At 40.3% G+C, this 19,316-nt stretch overlaps 1 protein-coding gene across 2 annotated transcripts in view; it reads right to left on the reverse strand.

Annotated features, from left to right (window-relative positions):
- Positions 1–9,882: 9,882 nt before the first annotated feature.
- Sppl2a (signal peptide peptidase like 2A) overlaps positions 9,883–19,316 on the reverse strand; it is a 41,544-nt gene continuing 32,110 nt past the window's right edge. For both annotated transcript variants that reach the window (XM_029536779.1, XM_021193913.2), the window contains one exon: positions 9,883–11,167. In XM_029536779.1, coding sequence (XP_029392639.1) covers positions 11,111–11,167 — 57 coding nt within the window. In that variant the 3' untranslated portion in view covers positions 9,883–11,110. The remainder of the gene's footprint in view (positions 11,168–19,316) is intronic.

A 19,316-nucleotide genomic window follows, 5' to 3' on the forward strand; every position in this document is an offset into this window, starting at 1 on the left:
ACTTAGAATACCCAAGATACAACTTGCAAAGCACATGAAACTCAAGAAGTGTGGACACCAAAGTGTGGACACTTCGATCCTTCTTAGAAGGGGGAACAAAATACCCATGGAAGGAGTTGTGGAGACAAACTGTGAAGCAGAGACTGAAGGAATGACCATCCAGAGACTGCTCCACCTGGGGATCCATCCCGTAAACAATCACCAAACCCAGACACTATTGCAGATGCCAACAAGAGCTTGCTGACAGGAGCCTGGTATAGCTGTCTCCTGAGAGGTTCTGCCAGTGCCTAATACAGAAGTGGATGTTCACAGCCATCCATTAGAGGGAGCACAGGGTCCCCAATGAAGGAGCTAGAGAAAGTACCCAAGGAGCTGAAGGGGTTTGCAGCCCCCTAAGAGGAACAACAATATGAACTAACCAGTAGCCCCAGAGCTCCCTTGGACTAAACCACCAATCAAAGAAAACACACAGAGGGACTCGTGTCTCTAGCTGCATATTTAGCAGAGGATGGCCTAGTCAGTCATCAATGAGAGGAGAGGCCCTTGTTCCTGTGAAGGTTCTATGCCCCAGTATAGGGGAATACCTGGGCCAGGAAGCAGAAGTGGGTGAGTTGGAGAGCAGGGGGAGTGGGGAAACTAGGAAAGGGGATAACATTTGAAATGTAAATAAAGAACATTTCTAATTAAAAAAAAAAACAAAACTATGCAACAAGGTCTATTTATTTGCAAGATATATAAAAAAAGAAATTGTCATAATGTAGCAATCAAAGTGCAGGACAAACTTTTAGAGATACAGAAACACTACTATACTGAAAAAAAAAGGTGGGTAGATAGATGAGCAAAGTGAACTAGAAATGATGGTGTGCAGTGAGCTGAATTCTGTGCTACTGTGGTGGGACTGTTCTTGTCTCTTCCTGTGAATCAGAAGGTGGCTCTGAGAATAAAATAAATAATAAAATAAATAAAAAAGACACAAGCTTTCCCCACCCCAAGGAGCGCAACTGGCAGTGGTTGGGAGACCTCAGGAGAGTTTCATTAACACCGAAGGTGTGGTAACAACGGACTGGGCTGAACTATAAGAAGAAAGGACTTGGGCTAGCGAGATGGCTCGGCAGTTAAGAGCACTGACCGCTCTTCCAAAGGTCCCGAGTTCAATTCCCAGCAACCACATGGTGACTCACAACCATCCGTAATGAGATCCGACGCCCTCTTCTGGTGTGGCTGAAGACAGCTACAGTTTACTCACATATATAAATGAATAAATATAAAAAAGACAAGAAAAAAAGAAAAAAGGACTTCAGGGTAGAGAGAGGTTTCTGGCCATGAGGCCCTCCTGACGTTAATTTTTGGCTTCATAGAATTAGCAACCAAATTGCAAGTGGAATGCAAAATTATTTGAATTTAATGGTGAAAACACATGCTCTTTCACTGATCTTTTATTGAGCTGAGAGTCTTGCCTACTCTGAAGCTTTCACAACTACAAACTGAGGTGTCTGTCCTTGCCTGTTGTCTTGGACTGACATCTAAACTCAGGTCCTCAAGCTGGATCAGCAAGCACTATATTCACTGAGCTATCTACACCACTTTGAGAGGTTTACTTTCAGTGCTAGTAAAAGCAAGAAGGGGGCGCTGGTGAGATGGCTCAGTGGGTAAGAGCACCTGACTGCTCTTCCGAAGGTCCAGAGTTCAAATCCCAGCAACCACATGGTGGCTCACAACCATCTGGTAACAAGATGTGACGCCCTCTTCTGGAGTGTCTGAAGACAGCTACAGTGTACTTAAATATAATAAATCTTTAAAAAAATATATATATATATAGTTGTTTAATGTTATGTTTATTACTTATCCCAGCACTTGGGAGGCAGAGGCAAGCAGATCTCTTGAGTCCAAGGCCAGCCTGGCCTACAGAGTGAATTCCAGGACAGCCAGGGATATACAGAGAAACCTGGTCTCAAAAAAGAAAGAAAGAAAGAAAGAAAGAAAGAAAGAAAGAAAGAAAGAAAGAAAGAAAGAAAGAAAGAAAGAAAGAAAGAAAGAGGAAGAGAGGGAGGGAGGGAAGAAGGAAGGAAGGAAGGAAGGAAGGAAGGAAGGAAGGAAGGAAGGAAGGAAGAAGGAAGGAGAAAAAGAAAAGCAAAAAAGAAAAGAAAAAAACTGACACGTTTGACTTATAGGCTGGAGAGCTGACTCAGTGGTTAAGAGCACTAGTTAATCTTCCAGACGACCTGAGTTCAATTCCCAGCACTCACATGGCAGCTCACAAATATCTGTATGTAACTCCAGTTCCAGGGGACCCAACACCCTTACAGGCATAAATTCAGGCAAAACATGAAATAAAATTAATGCTGACATTAAGTAATTCAAATCAAATCAAATCAAACAGAAAGAAAACCTGTGTATGGAATGTCTTATTAATGTAACGTTCTCCGTTCCTTAAAGTTTGATAGTTTGGAGCATTTGGCAGTCAGCACAGAATCTCTTATATAAACAGAAGGTGATTAAACCAGTTTTGCTCTACTTTGGGCAGATTGCTGGATTTTTAAAAGATACTGTTTCAAAAGTATTACCCTTAGTCACAAACAGAAAACTTAATAAATCCCAACTATAAATACTTGGAATGTTTTGAATTAATCTTTAATGCCAGTACCTCAATGCTGTTGATACAAAAAACCAGCTCTCACCTCAAAGTGGACAGAAGATTTATTCTGGAGCTCAGTAAGAGTGACCATGGTCAGGAACACAGACTCAGTTGATCTCAAAATCTATGTTCTCACGTGGGAAAAGTTTCATGAATTTTTTTTTATAGTAACAAAAACAAAGAAAGACATAAATAAAAAACACTTTTCAAATACTTTACTGGGCACATCGTGTAGGTGGGTTGTCATAATGGGGGAGAGAGAAAACCCTGCTACAAGTTTTAGATGCTATCACGGAACATTCTTAGCCCTTTGATTGTTGGAGTAGGGTTTTATTAAGTTAATGCATTCCTAGAGCTTTATCTGCTAGTCACAGGATGTGAGGTCACAGGTTGTTATGTCCAAGCAGAAGTGGGTGAGGAATGGCACTTGGGGGCTAAAGATAGCTTTGAGATAACTTGTAATTAGGCTCTGGACCTGCAACTTCTACTCTCTTCACATCCATGAAGTTCTAATGAGTCAGCCTTTGCAGACTGCTTCTCTCCACGAAGTCTCATTTACAGCAGAGTCTGGCATCTCACAAGTATTCAATATCTATTTCCTGAGTGACTTTAGAAGATGAAAATAGGTCTTCTTCAATCGTATGTGACTATGATAATTATACAACTAAAACATTTTATAAATTTTGATTATATGTATATTTATACATATTTATGATGAGAGGCTGTGGATAAACTGGGGCTTTAGGAATATTATACAAGTGCTCTACCACTGAACTGCATCTCAGAACCCTCAGATTTTTCCTCTTAAAATTATTAGTGCATTTGTATGCAAGTACACACTCTTGTGTGTGTGTATGTGTGTGAGTGAGTGAGAGAAAGATGAGAGAGATGCATGCACATGCCACAGTATATGTATGTATATGTGTGTATATGTATGTGGTGACAGGGATGCACATGCCGCTGTGTGTGTGTATCTGCTGTGTGTATGTCAGAGGACAACACTGGAGAGTTGGGTTCTATCTGCACATGGCTTCTAGAGATTGATTTTTGGGCTTGTGTTGTTAGATCTTGACGACCTTTAGTCATTGAGCTACTACTTCCTGGCCCTCCCTCGGATTAATTTTAAAGGTTGAAAAGTATCTTCCTTAAGTAACTTTGCTTTGGTGGGTGGGGTGGGGACAGGGCAGTGGGAGGTTGTGCCTTTTTGGTTTAGTGATGATGATCTCCTTCAGGGTCTACATATGTCAAACATGCTCTCGCCCGCCAACTTACTCCCTTGGCCTTCTCCATAAAGTTTTAAAAGGCTTTCTTCAGTGACAAGATTTTAAAGAAAATCTAAAACAAATTAACACAGCTAGATGTGGTGGCACATGCCTTCCCAGCACTCCGGAGGCAAAGACAGTCAGATATCTGTTTGTTCCGGGCTAGCCAGTGCCACACGGTGAAGCCGTGTCAATAAACAAACGTAAAATTATCAGTAGCCATACTGAGAAATTTCTCTTCAGATTTAGCACAGCTTCCAAGTTAACTGCACAGACAAAAAGGTAAAAGGCCAAAAGAAAAAGCAATATCCCCCATCTCCTGCTGCTGGACCCTAACTGTGGGAAGCCCACTTGATAACTTGAGATGCCTTATGTAAACAATTCAAGATAAATGGTCCCTGGGGGCTGCATCCCAGATGGCCAGTCTCAGGACATTTGGTGTTTACTTCTTCAAGATAAACTCTAGTCAAATACATCACAAAAATGCTCCAGAAAGCACAACCAGGTAATTCCTTTTAAGAGCTCTTTAAGAGCCCCGTTTTTTTTCTCAGAGGGAGTCATTCTCACCCTTCCACCAGCCTTGCCTGAGTGCTAAGGTTAAAGGTGAGCACTACCCAACCACCCCCCAGACCCTGAAAACTTGTTTTAAATGAACCCAGAATAATATCAGAATAAATAGCATTAAGTGTAAAGGCAGATAATAAAGTTTTAAAAGACATCTTTACACATCTATCTCCTGAGTTTTCTCAAAAACATGGATTTGTTAATGTGAACAAATAACAATTAATTAGTAGAACTACCAATTAACAATTCAAAAATAGACAGTGAAAATTTAAAACCAAGAGCACAATTTTATGATTCATAATGTCTCAAACCACTTGCCATTGTGTATCCCTCGTTTTTAAGAAGTTAAATCTCTGCCTTAGACTTATTTTAAATACAGATTAAAATTTTACACAAACGGTATTGAATGTTTTTTTTTTAATTCTTGAGAAATAAGTTAGGTGATTTAGGGATAGCTACATCATTAAAATTAGTTTAATCAAAATCAACGAAATACTATATAGCTTACTATAGCATGATATCTCTAACCCCTCTCAATAAGACAAAATAATTCATCACACGCTCAATATGAAGCCCCAGAAATAACATTCATTAATGTAGTGAGAATGATAATAAGCTCAAGGCCCAGTGATAAATGTGTTTAACAGACCAGAGCTGATCCAGATGTGTTAATGGAGAAGAGGTGTGGACAGAAACGCTGCAGAACAGGTGGCACCTCAGAGTTACAAGAAAGCATTTAACTGAGGACTTGCCTACTGTTTCAGGGGTCAGTCCATGCTCATCATGGCAGACAGCATGGCAACAGACATGCATGGAGCTGGGCCAGTGCTGAGCGTTCAAACCCTGACCCACAAACAGGAGGCAGAGAAAGACCCTAGAGCGGGAGCGAAGGAGGGGGATTTTGAAACCTCAAAGCCTATCCCAGTGGCACACCTCCTTCAACAAGGCCACACCTCCTAACTCATCCCAAACAGTTTCACTAACTAGGGACCAAGCGTTCAAACACAAGCCTGAGGGAACCATTCTCAGACCACAACACTAGAACTTATGCTTTTCTGGTGGTCCCGGGGGTAAATCAAAAGTATTGTTACTTTTGATTGATTGATTTTAGTGTTAGGAAGAAGATCAGGGCTCTTATATATCAGGCCAACTCAAGTATTAACTGTTTCACTAGGCTACACCCACAGCCCCTACTTTCAGTTTAATTTGACCTGGGTGACTTGGGACAATCAAAGAAGATGAAACCTTAAGACTCTATACTCATAGGATTATAAAAATGGAAATGACCTTAATATAAAATGTAATTGTTTCCCACTTTCTAGTATGTCAACATGAATTTCAAACTGATGTAATTTTTGTTTTTTGTTTTTTTTTTTTTTTCAAGACAGGGTTTTTCTGTGTAGCCCTGGCTGTCCTGGAACTCACTCTGTAGACCAGGCTGGCCTTGAACTCAGAAATCCACCTGCCTCTGCCTCCCAAGTGCTGGGATTAAAGGCATGCGCCACCACCGCCCAGCCTGATGTAATTTTTAAGAGGACATAAATTAATTTTATTTAAATCTAAATATAAAAACACTCTCACAGTTGATTATTTCTCTCTTAACTCACACCACCTGCATTTGTTTTCTGCCATGTACCTTTCAACCTTTAGATGATATGAATAAACTAGTCATTGGTATGAATACTTTTTAAATACAGTGCTAAGGCTCAAACCCACAGCACAGCACTATATAAACTGAGCTACACCCCTAGTCTAATATGAGTACCTTAATTAAGAGAGTAACAATGGGACTGGGCAGTGGTGGCACATGCTTGTCATTCCAGCATTTGGAGGGCAGAAGCAGGTGGATCTTTGAGTTGGAGGCATCTACTAAGAAAATTCCAGGACAGCCAGGGCTGTACAGAGAAACCCTGTCTTTGGGAAAGAGGCTGGGGTGGGGTGGGGGTGGGGGGAAGAGAATAACAGGGACTTTTAAAATTAAAAAACAAAAACAGCCATAAGGATCTAGGTTGACGGGCAACATTCTTCCTCCTCCTGCGCTCCAATCATCTCTTGTTCTCTCTAAAGTACTCAGATTCTTCCAGATACCTGGACCAGTGGGTTGAGGTTCCTCCCCACTAGGGCATTCATGAAAGAAAATCATTCTTTCATTATCTCAAGGCTACAGGCATCCCTTCAGCCCTGAGCTGAGATACTTTCTAAAAACACCAAACCAAACAAACAAGCAAACAAACAAAAGTGCCCAAGACTGCCTAACATGATGGCATACACCTGTAATCTCAGTACTTGGAAGGTGAAGGGCTGTAAGATCCAGAGTTCAGCCCCAGCAACAGAGCCAGCTTTAGGACACACTGGGCTACAGAATGAGACACTCAGAACAGTAACTACTAAAAGATCTTGCTGGTGTGGGAGTTCGAGCCTGCCGTCTCAGCAGTTCAGGGGCTGAGACAGGAAGATCTAGAGTTACAAACCAGCCCAGGTTACATAGCAAGCCCTGTCTCGAAAGGAGTCAAGTGCTATTAGGTGTCAACAGAACCCTCTAGTAAGGGTTCTATCACATTCAGAATCTGGGTTTTCAAAGGTAAATTGTCAATGGCGAATAACAGGAAAATCCCATGCTGTGGGTGTGCACAATACACGGACATGATCTAGCGTGTCATCCGTTCATTTCCAATGACTTTTTTCCCATACAAAAGAAAACAAATTCATTTTTTATTTTAAAATAGAATTTATTGAACACGCAGTAAATTCGATACACTGAAAGGTTTGTTGTTCTTTTTCTTGTCAGAGTCGGCTCATGATGAAGAGAACTTAACTTACTGCTAAATTAATACTCCAAAAATTTAAATCTTAAATCATGTTCCATAAAAAGTCTAATAGTGTTATAAAAATATTAATTTACACTAACTTACATAGAAAAGTGTTAGAAAAAGAATCTCATATTCAAACCAATCATCTAAGAAGTAAAAATCCAATTATGCATCCTTAAAAAAGTACTAATTTGAGTACAATGTAGAAGGGGGGAAAGTGGACAAAAGCTACTGAATTTACACTCACTTGTCCTATGGGGAAGTTGCAGGCAAACCAGATACATGTTAGATATTATTTATGTATATATTAAAAGAATAGGAATGCTGTTTATAGTATTTGTAATGCCTAGTCAAACTCACCACGTGCTGAACAGAACACCTACTACAACCTTGAGTTGATCCAATCTATTTTTCTTATTTACAGAAAACTAAAAAAGTTGCTTTAACTAGTGTAATCTACCCATCGGGAGTACAACTACCAGCTCTGAAAGTTCAGTAACAGGAATCAAACCGGAGTTCTAGTGAATCAGTCTAGCAGGCTAGATATTTTCTCATCTAATGTAAAATATAATTCCACTTTGACCGAGAACCAAGATGGAGGAGCTGGACATGCCGCTCAGAGGCGGGCCCAGCACTTGCTCAGTGTGTGCACAGCCCTGGATAAGCGCCCTACGATGGAAAAATCGCTTTAGAAATGTGGACATTGACAGAGCAAAGGAACTTAGAAAGCTCATTGGTAGTTATTATAAAATGGCACTATACCCAAACCTGTATGCATATGTAAGTAAAATATATCATTGCCAGCAGCATAAGGAAGGACAGATTTCCTTCAAAAGGGCATCGAATCACATTCTAGTATAAAGTTTATTTGCGAATTAATGTCAGCCACAAGCTAGAAGAAGATAAAAATGCATTTATGATTAACGATTTCCCAGCACTTGGGAGACAGAGGCAGGCAGACCTCTGCATTGGAAGCCCATCTAGTTATCAGAGTAAGTTCCAGGGCAGCCAGGGCTACACAGAGAGACCCTGTCTCGAAAGCAAGCAAACTAACAAACAAAAAGATCGAGTGATTTAAAAAAAAAAAAGTATAGAATAGAGTTTATCTAGGGCAAGGGGAGGGGAGTCAAGAGGGTAGTAGTGGCAGAAAAAGGCAGAGAGAGGGAGAGAGTAGAGAAGTAGAGGCCGGCCATGAACACATGGACAGAGGGGGAAAGGAATAGGGAGGGGAGGGGGAAGTGAATAGCCCAAGAGGGCAAGAGAGAAACAAGAGAGCAAGATCAGTGATTTCTATTTGATAAGCCACAAGTGTGGAACTTTCTAGCAAGTATTTTATTTTGCACTAAGTACTAATAAATACAATATGTTTTGTTTTAAAAGCATGTTCAAGGGGAAAGAAATCCAACTTATCTACTTCTTAAAAAGTATTGGAGTTAGGTTAGCAAGAGAGGAAGAGATGACAAGTTTTCAGAGACAAATTTTCAACTCTGGTATCTATTAGTTTTGATTTCCAAGACAAAGTATTTCTGTCTTTTATTTTCTCTATGGAGGTATTTTCAACTATGTTGCTAGGAGGGCTGTTTAAGTACACATGAAATTGGCAGTGAGGGTAGAGAGACCTAGGGACTTCTTTTGTCATTTATAGCTACTTAATAAGTTGTTTCATTGGCAGCGCTGGGGAAGGCACTTTGAACATGGTAGGCAAGTACTCCGACACTGAGCTACATTCCAGCCCATATAGAAGACTTTAACTACAACAATATGATTGTTGGGTAAAATAGAAAATGTTTCCAATAAGCCAGAATTCAGATTTGTAGATGTGTTCATGGTTTCCTGGAGCAAAAGTTTAGATTAAGAAATTAAAATATTAGTTACAAATTAATAAAACCAAATTATTTTGAGAAATCATCTTATTTCAATGTGGTTTTAGAAAGAATAATTTTCTTTAAAAGTCTTCATAAAATTGTAACTGTTGCTTTTGAATATCACGACTTGAATGGGAATGAAGATGTTAGTAAAACAGCTGTCTTTTGGCAGGCATTTTATTGACAGTTGATGTGAACGTACAGTTAGAATTGTAAGTGGCACTTATCCCCTGCCAGATAGCTCTACTGTAAACAAAAGACCCCAAGCCAGTACCTAGAAGAAAGAAGCAGTTCTGTTTCTTTGTCATTTACTCAGTAAAAGTTAACAATTAAACAAAAAAGCATTTAATGTGAACTTTAGTTCAAATATCAAAGGTCTAACCCATTTTTCAATATGCTTGTTTTACTTCGAATAAGCTGAATTTGCCTTAACATGAATGACTGGACTGCTCACATCTCCTGTGCAGTGTTGATACAGAAACACAAAACCCTGAGCTTTTGCAATGACTTGTCACCTGGTATTTTCTTAAAGAAATTTTAAAAAACAAAGCAAAATTGAAAGATAATTTCACCTCTAATTTCTAGAAAAACACCTGAGATTTTTTGCAAAGAATCAGAAGGATTTTTTTTTTTTTTTTTTTGGAGGCAGGGTTTCTCTGTATAGGTCTGGCTGTCCTGGAACTCACTCTGTAGACCAGGCTGGCCTCGAACTCAGAAATCTGCCTGCCTCTGCCTCCCAAGTGCTGGGATTAAAGGCGTGCGCCACCACACCCGGCAGAAGGAAAAATTTTTTTTTTCAGGTTGCAAGCTAGCAAAGTACACTTGTAGTTAGCAGAGCTCACTTATACAAGGACTGGAAAGCAGAGTGAAGATGATGTGGGGATTGTCAGGATGGCCAAGGCAGACAATAAGTTAAACTTACAGTAGTCAGATAAGAAAAACATTTAAAGGAAGAAATCTTACCTAACCAATGGAATCAGATTACAAAGATCAGAAAAAAACCAAACTGAAGTTTAATATGTATCTTCAAGTAAAGCATGTACTGATAGAAACTAGATTCAGTTCTGGTGTCCTTCTAATGACTACATCTGTTTCCTTCTACCTAAAAAACAGTCTAATAGCATGTGTATGCAGATGAAAGAATTTAGGTTCTCAGGTTTAAAAAGGGTTACAAGTTTTTAAAAGCTTAAACGACAAGGATGAAGAGATGGCTCAGCAGTTAGGAGCACTTGCTGCTCTTTCTGGGGACCTAGGTTTGATTCCCAGAACCCAAAAGGCAGCTGACATCCATCTGTAACTCCAGTCCCAGGGAATCCAACACCTTCCTCTGGTCTCCATTGGCACCAGGCACAAATGTGGTATACAGACAGATGCATACAGGCAAAACACCCATATACATGAACTGCCTTCTTGCAGTCTTAAGAATTTATTTCTGTAGAGGGGTTAAGAGTTACATAAATCTTTAACAAAAGCATATACTCAGAAACTTGCTTTGACACTTATACATGATCTATCCTTAGCATTTGGAGAAATATTTCATTAAGAAAAGTACAAAGGAAGGTCAGGGTAGCTTTTTTTTCTTTTTTAGAAAAATATAATGTATATAATATGTTTGGAAACTACACAAACCCTATGTTTTTAGCTGATTGCGAAGGCACAACTTTAATATAATTAAAAGAAAATGTATTTTCACTATATATGATGGGATTTTTACCAACTCATAAAAATATACAGATTTGCAGACATCACTGTAAATGTTCCCAATTTTCAACTCAAACTTTGATTTAAAACTTGCTGGTCATGGTATTGTCTAGCTATAGTCCCAAACCTTTGGGAGGCAGAGGCAGGAGGACTGAACTCCAGCCCTAACTCTGTCTCCAAGAGCAAAAAAGAAAAAAAGGCCAAAATCTATTTGTAGAAAATCAATAACACATCATTGTAAGTCCACGCACGTAATTACTGTTGTACAATCTGCTAATCACTCGTCACTGGATTTTCTTCATTTGTTGAATAGTCCAGGTGGTCCATCACCTAGGCAAAAGAAAAGATATCAGAAAATGCAAACTGTAAACTGGTCTCCCAGTCTTCATTCATTTAGCAAAAGTATTCTGTTTTTGTTTTTTTTTTTTAAGATTTATTTATTTATTATATGTAAGTACACTGTAGCTGTCTTCAGACACTCCAGAAGAGGGTGCCAGATCTCATTACGGATGGTTGTGAGCCATCATGTGGTTGCTGATATTTGAACTCAGGACCTTCAGAAGAGCAGTCGGGTGCTCTTACCTGCTGAGCCATCTCACCAGCCCCAAGTATTCTGTTTTTGTATGATGTTTGTGTGTGTTTTGCATGTGTGGATGCACCTGTGCATCCAGGTTCTCAGGCATTTGTATGCACATGTGTATGGCTATCTTCCTTGGCTGTCTTCCCCCCTAGTTTTTGAGACATGTGCAGTTGCTGAGACAGGAGCCTACCTGGAGCTTGCTAACCAGAGAGAGTGTCGCAGGGATCCTCCTATCTCTGCAACCCACCCTTTCCCAGCCTGGGGTCACAGATCTACACCACTGAACCTGGCTTTCTTTCTTCTCTTACGTTTATTGTATTAAGACAGTCTGATTTATGTTGCCCTGGGGAGCCTGAGCCTAACAGAGATCTACGTGCTTCTGTCTCCAGAGTACTGGGATGAAAAGCGAGGCAAGTCTGAGCCCTGCCACAGGGCTTTTTAAGTGAGCGCTGGACATCTGAGCTCACACCCAATGCTTGTTCAGGAAGCACCTTACCAGCTGGGCTGTCTCCTCCCCCCACCCTATCCCCCTTTTCCCTTTTATTGAAAATAGATTCTTTTTTCATACAATATATCCTGACTACAGGTTTCTCTCCCTCTACATTTCCCAGTTCCTCTCCCCACCTCAGGATCCAACTGAGCTACTCCTCAGCTGCCACCACCACCCCTATTTTTAACTCTCACACTCCAGACACAGAGGCAGGCCAGTCCCTGTGAGTTCAAAGCCAGCCTTATCTAAATGGTTTGGGGCAGGACATCCAGAGTTACACAGGGAGACGTTATCTCAAAACTAAAATAAGAGTAACCTTGGGACTAGAGAGATGGCTCAGAGTTTGAAGAGCACTTGCTCTCAGTCTGGTCCCCAACATTGGCTTTGGTGAGATCACAGCTGCCTGTACCTCTATTCCTAGGAGGGGATCGCTTTGCCTTACTTAAGCCATCAAACCTGTACTAATGTGCACATATTCACATACATACACATGATTTAAAAATAATAAAAATGGGGGCTGGAGAGATGTCTCAGAGGTTAAGAGCACTGACTGCTCTTCCAGAGGTCCTGAGTTCAATTTCCAGAACTCACATGGTGGCTCAACTATCTGTAACAGGATCTGATGCTCTCTTCAGGTGTGTCTGAAGACAGCAACGGTGTACTCATATACATTAAATAAATAAATAAATAAATCTTTAAAAAGTAATACTTAAAAAATTATAAAAAATAAAAAAATAAACCTTAAAAAAAGAATGATCTTATAGAACCAAGCATTTCTTTTACAACACTGCCTAGGTCAACATCATCTTTAACTTTTCAGAAGGGACTTATGGCCCATATGAATGCATTTTCTGGTTCTCCCATTAATTTTTACTTCCTGGTGTGAATATTGTCCTTTGTAGCAGTTGGAATTCCATTTCAAAAGAAGACTGTATGAGGCAGTGTACACTTATGTTGGTGGGAATCTAAAAATGGTTCCAGAAGTTAGCATGAAAACACCTGCTGGCTCAGCAACATTGTAACCTTATGAAGACAATGTAAGAATAATACATGAAGCCCCCTTTAATTCCTCTGTCTCTGAGACAGAAGAAGTCAGCTCTCTATGAGTTCCAGACTAGCCCGGACTACATAGCAAGTTCAAGGCAAGCCAGGGCTACAAAGTGAATCTATCTCAAGACACACACACACACACACACACACACACACACACACTCACACACTTACACAAACACACACTCACATATGCAGACATGCATGCACACGCATGTGTATACACACCACACACACACACACACACACACACACACACACACGCATGCATACACTCACATTCCTCTCAAAAGAAGCAAACAAGAACAACAAAACAACAAAAACCTCACCGCTGTCACTCAAGCAAGTCAAAAAATGATACATAAAAGTTTGGAAATATTACATAACAAAAAATCCTAGTAAGAATGTAAACCACAGAACACTTAAAACCCCTGAAAACAAATCAAAATGTATTTGTTAACAGAGCTTTTAAAACACATTATAAGTGAATTTTTTCCTCACTTCAATTCTACCCATATTCTATACATTTTTTTTCAAAATATATTTGGGAATGAAGGAAAAAGGAAGTGCTTAAATATTTAAAATATTTTTATTCTGGTCTTCAGATAAAACTGCGTTAAAATGGAAAAATGTAGTATCTTTGTAAAGGTTTTCAAAGACTTTCAGACTAATACATGATTAGATTTCAGTATCAATATATATTTTCTCCTTTCTTTGTTATTGAGAATCAGAAGATGGAAAGTCCACTAATACAAATGTCCCTATTTTTTTCTAAATACTTTGGGGTTTTGTGTTTTGTTTTTGTTTGTTTGTTTGTTTGTTTGTTTGTTTGAGACAGGGTTTCTCTGTATAGCCCTGGCTGTCCTGGAACTCACTCGGTAGACCAGGTTGGCCTCGAACTCAGAAATCCGCCTGCCTCTGCCTCTGCCTCTGCCTCCCAAGTGCTTGGATTAAAGGTGCGCACCACCACTGCCCAGCTGGGGTTTTGTTTTTTAAGAAGAAGAGATTGTTCCATATGGATTTCTGGACTTGCCAGACAGTAGTGCCTCTGACAAAGCTGATCAAGACAGGTGATATTAAGCATTCTACAACATGAGACATAGAGTGAAGCTGTGGAATAATTTAGTCACACTTAAAATTATAGACATGCACATATAGATAGAGTTAGGGCCACTTTTTCTGACAAAAGGCCAGTGGTGTGAGGAGACCCATGGTAGCGTGGAAGGGACCGTAGCGGGTGGGGCAGACACACTGCTTTTCTTCTCTGTGATCTTTGTACCCTGGCAACCGCCCCAAACAGTAAGAGCTATGTGCCTAGCGTTATAACAGGCTTCGGTTCTCCTAATTCTTAGGTATCACACTGGGCACTATAATCCCAGCCCTAAATATAGATATATTAATTAACCAGTCCTGGTAGTACCGGGCTGTGGTCCTGGCATGCAGGAAGTTGAGCCAGGGGGAATCTGAATCTCAGCTAGCCTAGAGGATGCTGGGAGATACTCACCTGTGTCCCCAAAACAAAGCAAAACAAAACCAAAGCGCACAACAGCCAAACAATCTCAAGGTCTACTAACTGAAAAGTTGCCATTGCTACTTCCTCGTCTCCAAGCTTCCAGTAAACACAACCCGGCAGTGCACAGAGCAGACATGAGGGTCAAGGACATAAAACTCAACACATCAACACTGCCCCCAAAAATTCACTGGCAAAATTGGTATTTCACATTTGTAAGTAGGCAGTCTGTTTGGAAAGCTGTCCTTTGAAGGGGGCCAGCTAACCTGGCACCTGAAGCTCTGCTTGCTTAGAGCTGATCACGGAACACTGTCTAATAAATCAACCCGAGTAACAAGGTCTTGGTCCTCAGTCAGTTTAAGTAGCTTTGAATCCCCACTTGTGACTCAAAGCTTGTGACTTCTAAAAATAATTACAAGTACTAGTGACATTAGCAGACACTGTTCATTGGATGCCAACAAGCTGAGTGCCTGTTACCCATTAGAGTAAACAGCCCGTTCAAGCTACTGCATGAACCTCACTGCATTTGATTTACTAGTAGAAACACAAAATACCACTCTCCCCAAACCGTTATGCTCTCTAGGGGGAAAAAGTCATTTATTAACTCTACATTAATTAGAACTCTGGCTTCAGGTAAAGTCAAATAAATGGAACTGAGTACTGTAGCTTTAGAAGCATCCAGAAAATGTCATAGGAAACTGGCCTTGAAGCTACACAAAAGAATTCGTAACTAATTTTTCTAAAATGGTATTATTTTAATGCATCTGTAGAAAAATCCATCTTCTTTTCATGAGAAATTTACAGAGAGGGTCAAAGATTCCACGTCAAGTATTATAGCACTTACATGATGACATCTGAACCTAATGTGATCAGAACCACCAGAACCATTAAAAAAGGATACAGCTGAATGTCCAGAGCCTGCTTGGCACGTGTGAGGCCTCAGGTTCAATCCCAGGACACCTGCTCCCACCACTCCCTGGAACAAGTCTCCAGTGGAAAGTTCTACACTTCCTCCATTCATTAAACTACAAGTTAAGATTCTCTTATCCGAAATACTTGGGACTGAAAGTGTTTCAGATTTTGAAATTTTTGGTATGTTTGCCTTTTCATAAAGAGATATTCTGAGGATAGGATGGACCCAAACATGAAATTAACTTATATTTCACGTACAACTCATACACAGAGCCAAAGTTCATGATGTCAGAGGAAAAGCATGGCAGCAGGAACACCTGAGAGCTCACAGCTGACCGACAAGGAGGAGGCAGAAGAGCTAACTGGGAATGGGCCCCATCAAAGCCTGCCACCAATGACACGCATCCCTCAGCAAAGCCACACCTCCTAATCCTTCCCAAACAGTTCAAGCAATTGGCAGGCAAGCATTCAAGCATACTGACCTATGAGGGCCATAGGTGATTCTCATTCAAATCACCAGACCTCTGATCTCAGATCTTAGAGCATTTTGAATTTTGGATTAGAGATGTTTTAACCTCTATCACTATCCTTGTACTCAAAGCAGATATCTGACATTACAATGAATCAAATTATTAGTATTAATAGATTCTGCTTTATTTGACTTCCTTTATGCTTATTTCAAAACAACTAAAAATTTTGGAACATAGAAAAATGACTATGTATAAATATTATAGAGAAAGTAGGTCTATTTTGTGTTTTAAAAGTTAATAGTGATAAGGGTGGTGGTGGCACATGCCTTTGATCCCAGCACTTGGGAGGCAGAGACAAGCAGTTCTCTTGAGTTCCAGGACAGCCAGAGCTATACAGAAAAACCCTGTCTCAAAAACCAAAACAAACAAAAGTTAATAATGTATGACAGTTATGATAACTTTATGAGGGATACTGAAATACACACACACACAACTCAAAGTTTTAAAATGAAAATCAGGAAAAAAAGAAAGAAAGAAAGAAAGAAAGAAAGAAAGAAAGAAAGAAAGAAAGAAAGAAAATCTAGATAGTGAACTGAAAACATACAAACCAACAAAACAAAGTTTTAAAGCTCCCAACTCCGTCAAATAGTAACAAATGTATTTGTAGTTAATGGTATGCTGTGACACTGTTTTAAGAAGCTGGCATATACTAACACATTCAAGGGTTAACAATTAGATTAAATGCAGTCCTCGGAAGTAAGTTATTACCCTATTTCATACTGGAAGAAACTGAGGCACCAAGAGCAAGGTAAACTTTCCAAGGTCAGAGCTAGAATGACTAAATCAGTTTTCAGGTTTACCCTGCCACCAGACTTCTGGTCTTTACTAGGTGTTACTCTGTATTCTCAAAGTCTTGATGGAATAAAATAATGATGCCACCCTACACAAACAAGAAGTAGCCTCTGTTTTCAGATGCGTTAAAATGGATTTTCCTACAATTAATTGTTTTATTTAGCTGCTGTGCCACTTAGGGAGGCCCCTTATAATGGTTTTAATGAGTACTCTGACACAATCTACAATAAGCCAGGAAAGGGGCCTCATGAGAGATTGTCTAGAACAGGTTGTCCTATGATCATATCTGTGAAGGATGATCTTGATTAGAGGGAAGACCTACCCACTATGGGTGGCACCATTCCCTAGGCAGGAGACCCTACACTGAATGAATGGAGAATGCACTGGCTCATGTGCATATTCATTTTCTCTTTTGTTCTTGACTGTCAAGGTGACTAACTGCTTCAAGTTTCTGCTGTCTTGACTCCCTGCATGATGGGCTATAACCTGGAATTGTGAACCAAAATAGGCCATTTTTCTCCTAAGCTAATTTTGTCAGGGTATTTTATTATACCAATAGGAAACAAAACTGAACCCCTGAAGCCTGCCATTGGGACTATTACTGCTCTGTGTTCTGTGTCTAGCTGCTGTGATACATACATACATACATACATACATACATACATACATACATACATATTTTTAAAGATTTATTTATTTATTTTATGTGAGTATACTGTAGCTCTCCTCAGACACACCAGAAGAGGGCATCAGATCTCATTACAGATGGTTGAGAGCAACCATGTGGTTGCTGGGAATTAAACTCAGGACCTCTGGAAGAGCAGTCCATGCTCTTAACCGCTGAACCATCTCGCCAATCCAGAAACATATATTTTTAAATACCTTAATTATTAAAAATGAAACTTGGAGGTGAGAGACTCTCGGGACTCAAAGGGAGGGACCTTTGATGAAATGCCCAACAGTAGGGAGATGGAACTTATAGAGCCCACCTCCAGCTGGAAGATAGGACATCAAGTGAGGGATGGGGTTGCCATCCCACAGTCACACCTCTGACCCATAATTGTTTCTGTCTGAAAGAATTACAGGAATGGAAATGGAGGGGAGCCTGAGGAAAAGGTCCAGTGACAGGTCCAAAGTGGGATCCAGCTCAAGAGGAGATCCCAAGGCCTCACACTATTACTGAGGCTATGGAGAACTCACAAAAAGGGATCTATCATGACTGCCCTCCGAAAGACACAACAAGCAGCTGAAAAGTCAGATGCAGATATTTGCACCCAACCAATGGATAGAAGCAGCTGACCCCTGTTGTTGAATTAGGGAAGGCTGAAAGAAGCTGAGGAGAAGGGCAATCCTGTAGGAGGACCAGCAGTCTTAATTAATGTGGACCCCTGAGATCTTTCAAACACTGGACCACCAAACAGACAGCATACACCAGCTGATATGAGGCCCCCAACACACATACAGTAAAGGACTTCCAGGTCTGTGTTCATTCAGAGATGATGCACCTAACCCTCAAGGGACTGGAGGCCCCAGGGAGTTTAGAGGTAAAGCAGGGTAGAGGGTAGGGCCATCCACATGGAGACAGGGTGGGGTGAAAAGGAGGTGTGAGATGTGGAGCAGTCGGAGGGTGGATGGGGAGGGGCGGGGAATGGAATATAGAGTGTAAAAAATGAATTACAAATAAAATTAAATTTAAAAAAAAAAAGATCATTCTGGCCACTTGGGTGGCCCAGGGTAGAACATATGCTCATGACAAATATGAATACTCACTGGTGGAATTCCTTCCATATCCTCTCACCATCCCCTCTCTCAGTAAACATAAGAAGGGAAAAGAAGAAAATGCTAGAATAACAAGAGAAACATTAAAAAGAGTAGATCTCCAAAGAAACGAATGCTTTTAGGTATATAGGAACTCTGAAATAGTCAACTATTTCCAGGGGAAGCAAAGAAAGACCTGGAAGCTACACATAAGTGCTCAAGGTGGCTGTCCCTCCCCCAAAGAGTGGCAGAAGGGTAGGGCAGTTAAAAGGGACCTTCACTTCCACATGAGACACTCATTTCTCTTTTTAAAAATATTTATTTCTTATCATGTGCATGAGCGTTTTACCTGCACATCTGTCTTTATGCTGGATCTCTGGAACTCCATCTCAGCCCCTGTATTATCATCATTATTATTATTATTATTTTACCATTTATTCTATTCTATCTAATAATGTATCTCTATGTGGAGATGTGCATGGAGTGCAGGAAGCTTCCTCTGCGGTATGTAGGAACCCCTGGCACTTGTGAGCTGCTTGGATGTCAGTGCTGGGAATTGAACTGTTGTCCTTTAGAAGAGCAATCCACACTCTGAACTCTCTCTCCAGCCTCACTTTTGTACTTCTTCTTTTTTTTTTTTTTTTTTTTTTTTTTTTAAAAAGATTTATTTATTTATTATATGTAAGTATATTGTAGCTGTCTTCAGACACTCCAGAAAAGGGCGTCAGATCTTGTTAGGGATGGTTTTGAGCCACCATGTGGTTGCTGGGATTTGAACTCCGGACCTTCAGAAGAGCAGTCAGGTGCTCTTACCCACTGAGCCATCTCACCAGCCCCCGTACTTCTTCTTTAAATAA

This window comes from Mus pahari, chromosome 3 (assembly GCF_900095145.1).
Source record: "Mus pahari chromosome 3, PAHARI_EIJ_v1.1, whole genome shotgun sequence".
In the NCBI taxonomy this organism is placed as follows: Eukaryota; Metazoa; Chordata; class Mammalia; order Rodentia; family Muridae; genus Mus; species Mus pahari.